The following is a 17,099-nucleotide window of genomic DNA, read 5'->3' on the forward strand; positions in this document are numbered from 1 at the left end:
AATGGGAAATTAAGAGGTGAATCCCTTCCCCCCCTCCCAGCTTCACCATGTGCATCCTGGCTGCCCAGGTGCTCCGCACAGCCTCTCCAGCCGGGTGCAGCCCAGTCCCCTGCTGCCCTCCTCCTTCCCCGGGGGGGTGCAGCTACGTGGCAAGTGAGGGGCAGGAGCCATCTGAACCCGATGGGCAAAGAGTTGAGAGTGCCACGGCCCTGCTGCGTGGGGGAGGATGGGCTCTGCTGGGTGGTTGTGCCTGCCTCTGCAGCCAGGAGGGCCACACCTCCCGGCAGGGGCACGGCTGCATGTGCTCCAGAGGCACTCTGATGTGCACCCACCAGTATGGCTGCTGAGCAGAAGTTTAGGGTTTGGTTTTGCTCATGTTTTTCCCATTTCTGGTGCCCACAGCCTAGCATCTCCCTGCTAAATCCTCTGCAGCTGGTTTATGCAAAGGGGTCTGCCTCTCACCCCAGCGCGTGTAACACATAGGGAATGTCAGAGTGGAGGAGCCACCCTGACCTGCCAGATTAATCACCTCAATTTTTCTCTGCATCTTGTGAAAGGTCAGGAGTCTTTGCAAGGCCCAGAAATTAATTGAAATACCACTGGTCCTGTGCTGGATCCATACATCATCCCAGGAGAGCGGTGCTGGCATGGAGGGGATGGGGGCACCTGCCTCCTGCACACATGAAGTGAGCCCTAGGGAGTGCGGTGGAGGTGAAGATGTCTGGGTGCTGCACCCCACGGCCTGCCCACCTTTTGTTCCCCCCAGGTGAGGCCCCGGGCTGCTCCCGTTTGCGTGGCGCTGCTCGAATCATCTCTGGCTTAGCAGATGCAGTGCAGGGAGATTGTTCTTCATCTCAGGGCAGGGAAATAAATGCATTAAACTAAACTAAACCATCTCTGCTCCCCACCTGCCCCCCCAGCCATAAATCAGCATAAATGCAATTTACATATTCATGGTATTTATCCAATAACTGTCCTGTCCCAGATTAAATGTGCCCTGGAGATCGCTGGGGCTCCTTATCTGTGCCAGGATGCTCCCAGGAAGGAGCAGCTCTGCTCGGGGATTCGGGGGGGGGGAAGGGGGTAGGGGGGGGCTGTGCTCGTCATCAGCCTCCATCTCTCCTGCTCCAGGCATGTCCTGGGAGAGGAGCTTGGAGGGGAAAATCCAGGGCTCGGCAGCAGTCCTGTCCCACAGCCCTGCCCTCCTGTCCAGAGCTTCCTTCCACCCTGGTCAGTGCCCTGCCATCGCTGTCTCCCACCTGGCCCAATGCCTCTCTGCCCGGGGCTCCCTGCCATCTCTCCTTGTGCCCCTTCCTTCCTTCCCTGGTCTCCCTTCAGCCTCAGCAGTGCTGCGAGTGGAGCCTCAGGGTCCACACAGAGCTCCCTGTGCCCTGAGTCTCACCCCATCCCCAAGCAGCAGCGTGGGCAAGGAGAGGGGGCCTGTCCTGCACTGGCACCCGGAGGGGGGCACACTGACCTTCCTGCTTGGCTTGGAGGGAAGGGCCCGAGGAGAGCTGGCAAGGTTTGGGGGTCGGTGTCCCCAGCTCTGTGGTGCCCCCCGTGCCGTGTGCCCCACTGGCTGTGCTGTGCATGGGGGGGCACACACACCACACCTTCCACTTTGACAGGTCCTTGTCAGCAGTAATGACCAGCTCTGGGTCCAGCAGGGCCCCAGGGCTCAGTGCTGAGCTCGTTAGGGGGGATTTAATGAGGGCAGGAGGCAGGCACTGCCTCTGGCTGTTTGTCACACTGTCTCTGGCCTCACAGCCTGCCTAGTCCCTGAGCCGTGCTGCAGGTCCCCCATGGCCTGGCAGAGCACAGTACCCTCCACAGCCCCCAGCTCAGCCCCTGCTTCTCTCTGTCCCTGGGCACAGCTGGGGGGGCTGGGACTGCGGGATCTTGCTCTGGCACCCACACAGCTCAGTGGGACTAGCATCCTGCCTCTGGGGCTGTCCCCACCTCCAGGCTGCACCCCTGGGAGACACGGAGCCGCAGAGGGGCCATCTGCATTGCCTTCCCCCACCCAGGGACTGGCATACCCGACCTTCCAGTGCTGTGAACAGCCAACTCACGCAGCCAAAGATGGGGGGTGGGCAGCTGGGCAGTGCCCTCCCTCCTCCTGCCCCTGCTCTAGGCCTCTCTGGTGCTGCAGAGGAGGAACAGTGTTGCTCAGGGATGCATGGGCGGGCCCTTGAGCAGTGGGGTGGAAGTGAGAGGCACCAAGAAAGCCAGATTTCAGGGGGCAGCAGAGCCAGGGGCAAAGGGCGCTGCAGCCAGGGCATGAAGGCCTGACACGGGGGGGCGGTGCTGGTGTCTGTCCCACCCACAGAAGCGGAGGGGGGGGCCTCTCCCAGGGCCAAGCCACCGGCAGAGCAGCGTGCATGTCCCCCAGGTCCTGGGGGCTGTGTGGTGCTCGTGGGACAGGGCTGGTCTCAGCTGTGGGCCGTGCAGCGCTGGGCGTGGGGGGCGTGCAGGGCTGTGCACAGGGTGCCAGTGCTGGGGGGCTCAGTCGTGTGCCGCGGGCAGCAGTGGGGAGAGCCCAGGTGCCCCAGCCCTTCTGGGGGGGTTCAGCTTTGTGCCTGGGGGGTCCCGTCTGCAGTTTGCACTGTCTTTGCTGTGAGGCAGCCAGAAGTCCTTCTTGGCTCGACAACAAGCCGCGTAAACAGGAGCCCGCGGGCAGCATTAATTAGTTAAATATTTGGCAAAGGAGGTGGCACAGGCAGAATCTGAAAGAGCTGGGGGGGGCTGTGCTGTCACCTGCCCCACCGCAGAGCAGGGCAGACCCCAGGCGTCTGGGAATGGTTGCATCCTGCTCGGTGCTGCTGGCCTATCCCAGCTGGGCCAGCCCTGGGACCACCGCGGTCTCCAGCGCACGGCAACGCAGCCTCCAGACCAGACCTCCATCTGCATTTTAAAGGCTGATGGTGAAGAGGGGCCCCCGGGGACCCCCCCGCCACAGCCTGTCGCTGCCTCGCTCTGAGCTGTGCAAACCAGCAGCTCCTCGCTCCAGCCCCCTTGCTCCTTGCTCCAGCCCCCAAAGGGCCCAAGTCCCTGGGTAGTGAGATCCCCCCTCTCCCTGGCACCCGTGTTTGCCCCCTCAGCTTTGTTCGTTACCTCTGTGGTCCAGCAATATCCCCCATGGGCGTTAATCAAGGGGAGTGTTAATCAAGGGGAGCGTTAATCCGGGGCAGCGCTAAATTCTCGGAGGCGAGGTCTGGGAGGGGCAGATTTGGCTCCAGCACGGGGGGGGGGCCCAGTGAGGGGTGAGGGAGGGGCCGGCAACCACAGTGATCCTGCGGGGGGCCTGGGCGTTGCAGAGGGACCAGGCGTTTCGGAGCAATCCCCACTCTACCTGCTGCCCCACCCTGGCTCCTGACCTCCAGACTGTGGGGTCCACCCTCCCAAATCATTAACCGAGGATGAAACACCCCAAAGTCTGGCTGGGGAGTGATGACCGTGTGCAGCATCTGTCCCCACAGCCCCTGTGATGTGAACTAAATCCATCCTAATTAGCACTGATTTGCATGGGGAAATGAAAATTAATCTAGCCTGGGTTTACTGGAATTAGTGATTCTAGTTGGGCAGATCGGAAGGTGGCAGATGTCCGGGAGGGCAGGACGTGGTGTGGCAGAAAGCTGTCTGGCCCTCACCTCTCCCTCCCCAGCCCTGTTTTGGGGGCCCTTGCTCAGCACCCCCTGCCCCCGTGCCGTGGCGTGGCCGAGCTGTAGAGCCCTGGGGCTGCCAGGGAGCGTCTGCCGGGACTGGGCTTGGACGCCTGGGTTCTGCCCTTCCTGGGTGGCACAGGGACGTGGGTCTACCCCCTGCCCCCCACCCCTGGGTGTCCCTGATTGTGGGATACAGAAAACAGCACTTTTCTGACCCCGTTGCCCCATCCCGCAGGTTGTTTCTGGACACAGCAGGAAGAGAGCGAAGGGTGGGGAAGACACTGGCTCTGGCACTTCCAGGGTGGGAGATGCTGCAAAGCTCCCAGGCCGTCAGGTTGCTGTGGGGGCAGGTGTGTCATGTGCACACGCGTGTACTTCTATTCACGTGCCTCCGCGCACCCATCTCTGTGCCTGTGTTTCCACAGGAGTCTCTGTGTCCCTGCAAGCCTATTCCTCCCCTGCGTGTCGGTACGTGTGTTCCCCCGTGCACCCCCCGTGCGTGTGTTCCCCCGTGCACCCCCCGTGCATCTGTTCCCCTGTGCACCCCCCCGTGCGTGTGTTCCCCTGTGCACACCCCGTGCGTGTGTTCCCCTGTGCACACCGCGCAGGAGCACATGCGGGAGCACATTCTCATTCTGGAGGCGGGGGCCCACCAGGGAACGGGTGGAGGGGAGCGAGCCCTGGCTGTGCCCTCTTTGGAGACCTCTGGCCCCGGCTCTCTCCCGACACGGGTGCTGCCTGGCCCGGGGGTAGCACCGTGGCTCATTGTTATGGGACCCGTGACAATGCGGTGAGCAGAATTATCATCGTGCTCATGAAAAATTAACAAGGAGCAAACAGCTGGGCAGGCGCTCTGTCTGCCAGGGCTGGGGGTGGCACAGTGTGGGCCCGTTGGTGTTGGCCACAGGATGGAGTCTGGTGCCTGTCACTTCTTCACACAGCACCCCTCCTTGGTGTGATCCTTCCAGACCCAAAACCTGCCCATCCCTCTGGGATCGTGTCTCCCCACCAGGCACGAGGACCCAGACCTTGGGCAGGTTTGTCCCCGTGCCCCATCACCACCCCCAGGGCACGTCTGGATGTGGTGGACCCCTCCCAGCTGGCCCCAGGGATTTCAGACCGGCTGACAGGAGCGAGACCTCCAGCTCCTGCGGCTGCATTTGCAAGTCAACCAGAAGCTCAAGGGCTGCTGGTGGTGGTGGTGGCAGGGGCTACCTGTCCTGTCTACCTGGGGACAGGGACGGGGACACCCTGGGGAGGACAGCGAGGACAGAGCAAAGGGAGGGGGCTGTACTCTCCCCCCCCTCCCCTGTGTCTTCTCTGGCTGGGGTGGGGGTGTTGCTTTTCTGTAGAGCTGTTTTTGCCCCCCCCCATAGGGCTGTAAACACTCAATTAAGCATGAGCGCATGGTCCTGCCTTCCCTGTCGCTGCTGGTAATTATGTAGGTTTTTCGGTGTCAGGCACTGCGGGGAAGCACGATTACAGCTAATTGGAGTGGCTCTCCCCAGCCCAGGCCCTTCTGCAGCTGCTGGAGCCGCCGCGTGACAGCGGCTCTGTGCCCCCCGGGTCTGCACCCACAGGACGCTGGGGTCCTTCCCACCCGTGCGCCCCGTCCCTTTGGTGCTGCGGGTCTGGGCGAGGAGCCTGCTGGGGGCCTCACACCCCGCTCTGCTCCATGCTGGGTATGGGGCCCCCCCGCGACGTTGCAGGGACCCGTTTGGGCCCACCGGGCCCCCCCAGCCACCTCGGAGGATGGGACCAGCTGGCGCTGCTGGCCGGGGCAGGGGGGGTCTGCGCTGCGGGCGGGAAGCAGCCTGGCCCCGTGCGACAGCGAGGGGCTGAGCATACCTGCGGCCGGGCTGCGTGGAACTGAGGATCCTCTGGGAGCCGGGGAGGGTCTGCAGGCTAGAAGGGGGCTGCCCTGAAGCATAAGCCCCCCCACCAGAGCAGGGCTGGGGTCTGGTGAGGGGGCCCGAGAGCTGGGGTGGCTGGGGGTGGAGCGCGAGGACCTGCCGCCGCCTGTCCCAGGGGAGATGCATCAGGAGAGCAGCGTCTGCCATTGATTTCTTATTATGGAGTTCAGCAAGAAAAATGAGGCGCTGGGGCTGCGGAGCAGCAGCCGTGATTTGTCGCCTTCTCGCCATGTCCTGGCGGGGATAGGAATTGATTTTGGAGTCTCTGGCATCAGTCAGCAGGTCTGGGGGTGGCAGATGGGGAGCTGGCGAGGGGGCGGCTGCCGGGGGCTGAGCGCAGGGCCCCGGGCTGGAGGAGATGGGACCCGCAGCCTGGTGCCGAGGCTGCTCCCCAGCCCCCAAGTCCCCACTCCCAGTCGGGAGCCGCGGGGCTCTGGCGGGTGCCCGGGCTCGCGGGTGCCTCCCTGGGAGGGGTCGAGGCTCCTTTGGGCGGGGGTCGAGGCTTCGGCCGGGCCGGCCCGCAGGGACCAGAGCGGTTCTGCAGCGGCCCCGCGGGCTGTGGCGTCCCCCGACCCCGGTCCCCGCCGCGGCCACGAGAGGGCGCCCCAGGACTCCCGGAGGCCCCGGGGCGGCCCCACGCGGGAGGGCGGCCAGGGGCGGGGGTGGGCGCTGCCCGGCCACAAGCACGCGCGGCCCCCGCGGGGGGGGTGTTCCTGCGTGACAGCCCCGTACACGCGTGTCCCAGCCATGTGCACGCGTGTCCCAGCCGTGTGCGTGTGTCTCGGCCATGTGCACGCGTGTCCCCGCCGCGTGTTCCCCTGCTCGGCGCTCTCCGTCCCCACCAGTGTCTCTGTCACAATGAAGGAAGAGCCTATTATGTTTATTAAATTGTATCAAGGCAGCATTACAGCAATTGGCAGCTGGTGACCCCGGTTATTTATAAAACAGGCTTTGGAAATCGCAGCTCTGCGCTTGGGCTTTTCTTCAGAGAATTATAGAAAAAAAAATCAATATAGCGGGACGGGGCCAAGTCGGTGGTTAATTGCGGGGTCGGTTCCAGGAAATGCCTCCTGGTGCGACCCATGAAAGAGCTGACACCCGCGTCCCCCCCCCCGTCCCCCCCTGTCCCCCCAACCCCTCTCCAGGGCTCCTGCCCTGCAGCCCCCACCCTCTGTGGTGGCTACGGGGGGGACACGCCCCCCCCCCTTCCCGGCACCCGGGCGCTGCCCAGGCTGGCGGCTCTGGGGCCAGAAAAGGCCAAGGGAGAGCGAGTGGCACTGGGTCCCTGGGCTGGCGGGGACAGGGGAGGGGGGTCAGCTTGACCACACTTTACAGCGCCACCGGGGGTGTCAGAGTCTCGGGGTGTCGGGCTGGGGTGTTCCCCTCCCATCCTGCAGCAGCTGTGGGTCAGAGAGCGGCTCTCCTGGTGCTCATCACACAGCGCCCCATGATTAATGGGGGGAATTAGGATGATAATAGCCCTTTAAATGAAGGTGCCAGTTACAAATGACATGTGCCCGTGCTCTGTGATGGATGTGCCAGGGTGCTGGCAGGCAGGCGTGCGCAGAGGCACATTGTGGCCAGGGCAGAAGCAAGGAGGCGCCTGTGCTGTCATAGAGATCAGTGACATCATGGGGTGGGCATGACATCACAGCTCAAAGTGAAGGGATGTGGGACAATCCCAGCGCTGTGTGCTCATGGTGGTCTGGCAGGGAGTAAGGGCCGTGGTCGTGCCACCATTATGTGTCTGTGCAAGTCACCGTGACATGTCATGATAGTGCCGGTGTGTCTCTTCATGGGGCTGCTGGTGCTGCCCAGCCTCACCAGCCCCCCGCGGGGCCCCTCGCGCCCTCCGGCGCGGCTCTGCTGGGGCCCGGGCGAGGGGTCCCAGCCCCGGTCCCCCCCTCAGGATCCAGCCCCTTCGCCCCATGCTGGGGCTCATCCTGCAGCGCGGCTCTGTGGGGCTGTGAAATATATCCCGTTAATTCACCATTTAATTATTGGCTGTTTGTTTATTGTTTGTTTGCTTTAGTTGGTATGAATTTTTTATGACGGTTTCCATTGCGCCCCGCCAAAAGCCGGTGAGATTTACAGCTTTAGCATGAGCAGAGCCTTAACGAAGGAAAGGTTCCCCGTTAGCAGCAAGGGATGACCCCGTGTCACCATCAGAGGAGGGTTTGCAGTGGCTCCTTCCAGGGCTGGGGGGGTGGTGCAACCAGTGGGTGCCCACTGTGGGGCCAGGGAGGCTGTGGGGAGGCTGTGAACTGTGGGGCAGCGGCCCCAGGGGCTGTGTGGAGTGGGGAGAGTGGTTGGGGGACTGGGGGAGCTGCATGGGGACGGGGGGCTGAGTGCCAGGGCTGGGAGCCAGAGGAAACAGCGTGCTCAGGTGCAGGCACGTTCAGCCCCAAGCCGCAGCATCTCCCATTAATGAAGCACTTCATCACCGCGGCATTGGGGGGGGGGGGGGGCACCCAATTCGGAATGATAAATTCCCCGCGACGGCCCTTCGCTCGCTTGCAGCAGCCGTGATTCTCCTTCATCTTGAATAATATTTTTGGAGTGGTTGTAAAATAACCCGCCACAGCAGCTGCGCGTGGAGACACCAAGGCCCAGCGGCTCTCTCCAGCCCCCCCGCCCCATTTGTCTTTGCAGCTCCCCACAGCCCTTGTGTGCGGGGAGCTGCCCAGACGTGTGGGCACATGCCTGAGTGTGCACCTAGACACACGTGTTTGTGTGCATGCACGTGTGCAAGCCTGTGTCTGCTTGTAAAGGCGTGTGTGTCCACGTGCATCTGCTGGGGCGTGTGTGTGCGCGCGTGTGTACATGTGTGTACATATGTGTGTGTACATGTGTGTGTACGTGTGTGTGCACGTGTGTACATGTGTGTGTACGTGTGTGTGTGCACGTGTGTGTACGTGTGTGTGCACAGGGTGTCTGTGCACGTGTGTGTGTGGTCGTGCGGGCAGGGCTGTGTCTGTGCACGCGCATGTGAGCGTGGGGCTGCCTGTGTGCGCACCTCCCTGTAGCGCTGCGTTTGCAGGTGAGTGTCCATGCACGTGTGCGCTTCCCGAGGGCCGCTGCTCTAATTCTTTTCTCTCCAGGAAGTACCTGTGGGCCGTCTTGTTCCTCCCCAGGAGCACCGACCCCCCAGCTCTGCGCGGGGCCAGGCAGGGGCAGCCATGAAGGAGAAGCAGCTGCGGCAGCGTCTCTTCGCTGGTGTTGGTTGTGTCCCCCTCGGGCAGGGGGTGGGCAGCGCTGGAGCAGCCACAGCGCACCCAGGAGGGCTCGGGAGCAGCGGGGCACACGCTGTAATCGCCACAGAAGAGTCAAGCACGGCACAGAATTAAACTACCTCTTAATTACAGTCATTAATGAGCACGGAGGCAGCTGGGCTCTGTGGGCAGGGAATCCCGCTGCATCTCCAGGGGAAGGCCAGGGCTGGTCCGCAGGGAGCCGGGAGCAGGGCAGGGTGCTCCGAAGCAGAGCTGGCTGCGGTGGCACCGGGACATCCCCGGCTCCCGGTGCTGCTGGACGCGCCCGTGGGATCCCTGCTCAGTGCTTTGGTGCTCCGAAGGGGATGTGGCACTGCACGAGTCCCCCCTCTTACCCGTGGCCTCCTCCCGCACACCTCTGCCGTGAGCCCACCCCCGCAGCCCCGCGCTACTGTCCCCGGGCCGCAGCAGCCGCTGGCAGAGAACGCGGCAAAGGACACGCGCGTGCCTGTGCTGAGGGCAGGATGCACTCTGTCTTGGGGAGTGGCACTTAATCAATCCCATTTCAAAACTCTAATTATATCAACAAAGGCCTCAACACGGCGCTGCTGGCTGAAATTCAGGTCTTGTTTATTTATTTCCACACACTCCAGAGAAGTTTCTCCCCTTTGTCCTTTTATACTTTGCTGAAAGAAATGAGGTTCGGGTGGAGAGGCACTGACAGGGCTGTGCTGTGCTGGGTGGAGGGTGCTGGGGTGGGGAGGGCGGCCGGACTGCTGGGCTGGGGGGGCAGCAGTGGGGGTCTGGGAGGGTGTGGGAGAGCGGAGACTCCCTGGGGTGCCCCAAGCCAAAACTGCAAAGCGGGGGGCTTACAGGTCAGCGGTAGAAAGAATTGCCAGAGCTCTTGTGTGTGTGCACACAGGCGCAGGGGTGTTCCTGTGCAAGCGCCTGCTGCCGTGTCAGCGTGTATGTTGTCTCCCTGTGCACACGTGTGTGCACTCACATGAGCAAAGGCTGGTCTCCGGGGGGGCACCGGCTTTTGGCCGCCAGCCCTCAGTGGAAGGGGACCGGCCTGTGCTTGTCAGGCGGGTGACGCTGCCGCCATCGTGCACCACACCACCGTGCTCTGCCCCCAGACGTGGGCTGCACTGGCTCCTGCCACTGCCAGGACATGACCAGCCCTGCCTTGGCGAGGGCCGGGGAGGCCCAGTCCCTGCTCAGTTCCAGCCTGCTGCTGTCGGCTGCCCACTCCGTCCATCTCCCCAGTCTTTTGTTAAGAGCCAGTGGATACAAATAGCTGGTTTCCATATGCACAGCAGCATCTGTTACTGCCAGGGAGATTTGCATTGCTAAATGTAAATTGGGTGTTATATCATTTATCATAAATGGGAGGGTGGAGGGGGGCGCTGAGGGGAGGCAGCAAACATCGGTGAAGTTGTCATAACAAATCAGACGACTCATCGTTCGCCCTGCAGGAAGGTGCAGAGCACCCTGTGAAGGATTCGCATGTGGAGGGAAGGGACCGGCCCCTTGTATGGAGAGAGACACTGAGGCAGGAATGCGGTCTGGGGTGCAGCAGCATGAGGGGAGCTCAGGCACCCAAACCCAAAGCTGGTCCTTACCCCAGTGATCGGGACTCACTATGGGAGGGGCAGGGTGCAGCTGGGGTTCAGGACCTGATCCTCAGCCTCCCTCTCCCAGCTTGCAGTGTCCCTGGGCCGGGATCCCCATCCTGTCCCGCCCCGTCCCTCCCAGCCCTGCTGCAGACGCCTCCCTCGCGTGTCCTGCCCACCCTTCGTCCTCGGACGGCACTCGGGGACCTGCCGTCGCAGCCGGACCTTCCCCACACCCTCGCCATGAAGGGCCCCCTGCTCGGAGCCATGTTCTCCCGGCACGTCAAGCGGCACCCCGGAGTGAGTCCCCCTACACCCTCTCTTGCCAGGGATCCCCCCCAGTTCCTCCCCATCCTTCTGCATCCCTCTGCCCCTCTCCTCTTCCCAGGGACCTCCCGCAGCCCCTGTCCCTCCTTCCCACCCTCCCCATTCCTCCTGCCCTCCTCTGCCCTTTGTGCTCTTCGCCAGCTCCCTCTTCCACTCCCCAAACCCCTTCCCAGCCTCCCGGTCCAGATGCTCTGCCCTCCCCACGCCTTCCCAGCCTGTCCCTGCTCGCCAGCTTCCCCTTCATACCATCCTCCTGGTTCTCACAGCATCCTCCAGCTAAGCCGGGCGGTCCTGGCGGTCCCCAGCCCTCCTTCAGTGAGGAGAGGTGGGACCACCCTGCTGACCCGCTCCCTCCGTCCAGTGCTGCCGAGGGGCCAGGGCTCCTTCTCTGAGCCGGGCTGGGCTTTGGGCACATCGACCCTTACTTACCCTGACAGACACGCCTGTGGCAGCTGGTGCAGGGTGCTGCTCCATGTCCTCCCCCCATGCTACAACCTGCTCCGGGGGAATCTTGGAGGGTGGGGGAGTGGAAATCAAGCCCCCTCCCCACTCACCCTGGCAGTCCCGGGTTTGAAGTGCCAACTCCCATCCTTCCAGCTCAGATCTGTCCCTGTCCCCTGCCATCAAAATTTCAAGCTGATGGTTTTGTGTACAAAGATGCTTAAGCCCTCATCAACCACAGACCCCCTGAGACAGCGGCAGCCGGGCCAGTGCCCCCGCCTTGCCAGGATGGGCCTCTTGCTGCCGGGCTGGATCCCCTCCTGCAGCAGAGACCTGGCCCTTGTCAGAAGGTCCCCAGTCCCCCTCCCATCCCCGTCCCTGTCCCCATCCCGGCTGCCCAGTGCCCTTCCTAGAGACCTGGCAGGAGCTGGTGGCCTGGGGAGGGTTTACAAGCTGCAAGCGCCGGGCTGAAAGTCACATAAGCTGTTGGCAGTTGGGTTTGGGGCGGGTAGAGCAGCCAGGCTGGAAAGGATGATGAGCCATGGCTGCGCGTCCGACGCCTGGCTCGCTGGCAGGCTCGGGCAGGGGAGCGGAGTCCAGGGCTGGAGCAAGAGGCACTTCCAGGGGAAGGCAGGTGCCTGCACGCTGCCAGCACCACGGGCACAGGCAGCCAGGGTGCCTGGGTGCTTTTCCTGTCCTTGGAGAGAGCGGACGATGGACAGCACGGGCCAGGGCTCCTGCGCTATCTTCACAGAACTGCTCCGTGTTTCTGTGTGGAGAATGGGGGGATTTGGGTCTTTTCTGTTCATGACCGGCACAGTTTCCCCAGCTGGCAAACAGAGGACTGTGTATGACTTGGGGAGCACAGAGAAGCCCCCAAACAGTACGTGTAAAGGGGGGTTGGTCCTGGGTGCCTGCACTGACGTGCCTGGCATGCGCCCAGCGCCGTTAAGCGGGATTACTGGCGGCAGAGGTTGCTGGGGCAATTTTTGACATGTCATCCATTACATGTGATCAGCTGCAGCTCGTACTGGGCAGGTACATCAGCACTTTCACCTGGCAATAGATTCTCCCACCGCAGCATGCCCGGCTGCCTGCCCGCCTGGCAGTGATTAATGTCCCAGGCATGCCGGTGGAGCACTGTGGTGGTGAAGCGCAGAAGGACAAGAACCTGCCTGGTGTGGCAGTCCAGGGGCTGCACGGCTCAACAGGCGCCTTTTGGGCACTGGGCGGAGCCTGGCGCTGTGTCCCGCCATCCTCTCGCCTCGGCACATGGTCCTGCTGCTGGAGGGGACGCTGGCGTGAGGCACTCATCCCACCTGGTCCAGGCACGGGGCCCCCGCCTCACCCAGCACCTTCACGTGTTTGTTTTCTCCTTCCTATTGCTGTAGCCGCAGTGGTAGGAACGGGACCGGATCCCCACTCTGGCATAGCTGGCACTGGCTCACTGCTGGGTCACTTGGAAGGACTGGGTGGTGGCTGGGGCTGCAGTCAGCCTGCGGCAGGGACCGGCCATGCCTGGCCGGGGGGCTTGGCCCCACTGCCAGCAGAGACAGGGGTCCCGGGGAGCAGGATGGCATCTGCCTCGCCCCAGCAGGTCCCCACAATCAGGGTTAAAGGGCAAACGCTGCACGCACACGAGCAGCATTTTAATTCTCCATACGCTTAAGGTCAAGCTCTCAGCACATCTTGTTTATTTCTGTGCATCTCTTGGGATGGATCGGGCCCCGCTGCCTGCACCTAAAGCTCTGGAGACCCTCACCTGCTGCATGAGCAGTCCCCCAGCTCCCCCTTACCCTTAATTCTTCCCAGGCATTAATTACCCAGAAGGTGTCAGCAGCAGATGGTGAGACGAACCCGTCGCCCCGAATCTCCTCCAACAGACACCGCAATTCCCAGCACTGTGGAGTTCGTCTTGATTAGCCAGCGCAGTTGGGTAGCGGCTACTGCCAGATCCTCTTGGCACCCAGCCGCACACGGAGCAAAAGATCATTATCTGCTGATGCCTCCGACCTCCCGACTTGGCGCTGGCATCTGCCGGGCGTTTGATCACCCGGCGCGGATGCAGAGCGCTGCTTGGCTTGGGCACGGGTGCTGCCGGGCAGGAGCTGGGCCGTGATGGGGGCACTGGGAGAGGATGGGGGGGCTCCAGCCAGGCACTGACGGCTGAGCAGGAAGCGCTTGGGAGGGGAACACATCTGACTGCCTGGGTGTCAACCACCTCCCCGTGCAGGTCATGGAGGTGCTTGGCAGAGAACAGAGGGGTTTGGACAGACCCTTTCCTTCATGTTTTAGAGTCATGTCTCCCCCAGTCTCATCCAAGTGGGGAAACTGAGTCACCATGCGGTGGGTGGTCGGGTGGGGGTTCGGAGACACTTGCTAAGAGCTCAAGCTGCCAAGCAGAACTACAAATATAACCGAGGCGCTCAGGTGCTGGCAACGCAAACTGCACGGCGCGCATGGCACTCGCAGCTCCGCCGGCCCCCGCTCCCCGCTCGCGCTAATGGGCACTGCGCGGTGCCGGCCATGTTTGCCTTCCCAGGGGCGCAGGTTGGAGGGAGGTTCATTACGCTCAGACCGTCTTCCCCGGCACGGGGGCCGCGGCAATTTGGGGGAGGTCAAAGCAGCCTCATCTCAGCTCCAATTGAGGCCGCGTCCCCCCGGGCACTGGGGGATTGGCAGCGCGAGTGGAGGGGGGGAGTGGAGATGAGAAGATGGAGCTGGTCACCCTGCAAAGGCGCGATGAAAGCCCCTGTGTGCACAGAGCGGGGCGAAGGGACCTCCCGTCCACTGCGGGGCTGAGGCAGCTCCTGGGGGGGGTCCTGAGTGCCCCCCCCACGCTGTGCTGTCACCATGTCCCCAGGACCTGCTCTGGACCCAGCTGCTCGGCCACCTGCGTGATGCCTGGCCCCAGAACGTCCCAGTCCGTCCCTTCTGTGGGCACAGGGGAAGATGAACTGAACCCTCCTCATCTCGTGCTTCATCGGGAGATGGTGGGGAAGGGGTGAAGGGCCCAGGGGGTGCAGCTGCAGGGGGGCAGAGAGCCTGCCCGAGCGGGGCCGCGGGGCTCGGGGCCAAACCCTGCCCAGGCTCGAGTCTCTTGCGGAAGAATCGTTAGCTGGGGCTCAGCCGCTGACTGGGGGCACCACGCACACCAGGAACGGGGCCCCTGGGCCCTCACCCGTGGCCGCACCAGCCAGCGCCGGCGCCGGGCATCAGCAGGTGGAGGGGAAGTGATTTCTCATTCCAAATCCAATTCCTCTCCAACACGAGCCGATTTTTCTCTCCCTCTTTTAATTCAGTCACTCAAGCTGACAGCTACACTGTGTACTGCAGCCCAGCTACAGGATTGCTCTGCCATATTTCCCCTGTAAATCTCCTGGTGTGTCAGCTCTCCCTTTCACTCTCCAGTCGGCCTGATAAATATTCATTTTATTGGGGTATTTTTCATTTTTCTCTCTCTCTCTCTCTCTGCAGCTCATTCCCCTCATTGGCTTCATCAGTGTGGGCCTGGGCAGCGCTGTCCTGTACCTGCTGAGGCTGGCCCTGTACAGCCCGGACGTCAGGTACGGGCGGGGTGGCCCCGGGCCCCCCCGGCACTTGCCCCGCACCCAGGGGATGAGGGGCGGACGCCCCGGGGTGGGGGTGGGCGCTGGGGTGCACAAGGCGCCTGGACACACTCTGACACCTTCGTGGCAAGGGGGGGGCAAACCCGGGTGCTGCGGTGCCTGGAGGGGGTGAGGGAAGAGGGGGCCCCATCTGCCCTCTCCGTGCTCGGGGGTGGGGGGGAACAAGGGCCCCTCAACCTGCTGCTCTGGGCCCTGCACCAGCTGCTGTGACCCCGGCGGTGGGCAGGAGAGAATCGCAGCGAGGTTACAGGGACGGCAGAGGGAGCGGGATGGATGGTGGATGACGAAGCAGATAAAAGCAGTATGTGACTGACGAGAGAGGGAAAGACTGTGGGGAGGGATAGATTGACAGAGGAACGGGAAACCAGTGGGATGGAAGGTTGAAGAAGGAACGGGGAGAGAGGAAGGGTGGGAGGGATGGACAGACATAAAAACAGTGTGCAAGGATGAATGGAGAGGGAGAGAAGGGAGAGGGAGACGAGGTGTGAGGCTGGATTGATGAGGAGCAGAGGGCGGACGGATTGGCACAGGACAGACAGGCACGCTGTGGCGCATGAGGCTGTTTTTTCTTTTTCCCTTGTAGCTCAGTGGCCCACGGTCCCTGCAGCCCCACGCTGTCTAATGCCTATCTAATATTTGTTTGCTCCCGGTAAAACGCTCATTGATTTAATTTGACGCCAGCTGCCCAGGGTACTTAGCTCAGCAATTAGCAGATCCAGGCACCTTGTCTTTGATGGTGGAAGCACAGGGGTGTGCGTGTGTGTGTGTGGGGGGGGGGGATAAAACAACAGCAGCATCTCCACAGCACATTAATGCTATTAAACAGCTCCAGGGGTCTGCATTTACAGCAGAGCCCCCCCTCCAGCCCCCAACGTGCACGCACACACACACGCTGGCGCATCTTCCCAGATGGAAAATGCTGCTCTTGGCCAACACCAGCGGATTGCAGGGGAACGGGAGAGGGGGAGACATGAGCTGCTCTCTCCAGGGACCCATCCCACGGCTTTGCTGACCTTCCACAACCCCTCCCGGGGCCGGACGGGACGTGTCCTCTTTGGGGAGGCTTCATCCGACCAGCACTGGCTGCCCCGTGCAGCCGCCTCGCACCCTCACCAGCACCGCGTGCCCCGGGGCTGCTCACGGGGCCCCCCACGGCAGGCGGGCAGCAGTGTCCCCGCCGAACCGGGAGCGAAGGCTGGGGGCTTGCGGGGGGCTGGGGAGGCCTTTGGGAGAGGGAAAGGGGGCAGAGCAGCCGAGGCTAGAGGGCAGCCTGTCCCCCGGGTGGGAGCAGCAGGGCTGTGTGTGCAGAGGAGCCGGCTGGGGGGGGGGGCAGGCAGACGTGCACCGCTGCACATACGACCGACGACGCAGCTTGCGGCCGGCCCTGCGCCGGGGTGGCAGCCAGGTTGTGGTTTGGATGAGTCAGACCATGGCCGTGGCACAAGCCTGGGCAGGGATGCTCCGGCCTGCCCCCCCCACCCCACTCCTCACCCCAGGGGGCTTGGAGGGACCCGGTCAGAGCCCCCCAGCCTGCCCACCACAGCAGAACTGGGGAGCATGGGTATGATGGCATCTGGGATTATTTCTGCGGAAAGCCAGGGCTGGGGGCCCTAGCAGGGGTAAGATGGGGGGGGGGGCACCTGTCTCCCCCACCTTCCTTACAGGTGCTGACGGCCCCATCACCCCTTGCAGCTGGGATCGAAAAAATAATCCTGAACCCTGGAATAAGCTGAGCCCCACGGACCAGTATAAAGTGAGCACTGGGTGAACCAGGGGCCTGGCACACTCTGGGGTGGGGGAATGGCCACGTTTAGAGCAAGACATGGCGTGTTCCTGGGGGAAGGGGGAGAGGTGGCATCAGCGCTGGGGCAGAGGTGCATGAGCCCTCCAGCTCCTTGTGCTCAGGTTTGGGGAGGGGAGCACTGTACCCCCACCCACAGTGACGGCCACAGGGGACACAACCCCCTCTCATGTCCCTCCCTTCTCCAGTTTCTGGCAGTTTCCACCGACTACAAGAGCCTCAAGAAGGACCGTCCCAGTTTCTGAGCTGACCCCAGGATGTGCTGGGGCAGGGGAGAGCGCGCTCACACCCCAGCAGCACCGCCACGGCCCCCACCAGCCCCCCCCGGCTCTCGCCTGTCCCCTGGCTCTGTGACAGCCACTGCGCACACAGGTCCGACCGCTTCCCCAGCACCCCCGAGCCCTGGGGCTGTGCCCCCCACAATAAACCCCATCACTGGAGCAGTATGACCGCTGTGGCCAGCGCCCCCCACCCTGCCGGGCACAGGCTGTCACCGTG

At 63.0% G+C, this 17,099-nt stretch overlaps 1 protein-coding gene across 1 annotated transcript; it reads left to right on the top strand.

Moving 5' to 3' along the window:
- Positions 1-10,596: 10,596 nt before the first annotated feature.
- NDUFA4L2 (NDUFA4 mitochondrial complex associated like 2) lies at positions 10,597-17,047 on the top strand. The gene is made up of 4 exons (XM_074807647.1): positions 10,597-10,703; positions 14,649-14,737; positions 16,493-16,553; positions 16,790-17,047. The coding sequence occupies exons 1-4, from the start codon at positions 10,647-10,649 to the stop codon at positions 16,844-16,846; spliced, it is 264 nt and encodes an 87-aa protein (XP_074663748.1). The 5' UTR covers positions 10,597-10,646; the 3' UTR covers positions 16,847-17,047.
- Positions 17,048-17,099: the final 52 nt, after the last annotated feature.

This window comes from Strix aluco, chromosome 27 (genome assembly GCF_031877795.1).
Source record: "Strix aluco isolate bStrAlu1 chromosome 27, bStrAlu1.hap1, whole genome shotgun sequence".
NCBI classification, from domain to species: Eukaryota; Metazoa; Chordata; class Aves; order Strigiformes; family Strigidae; genus Strix; species Strix aluco.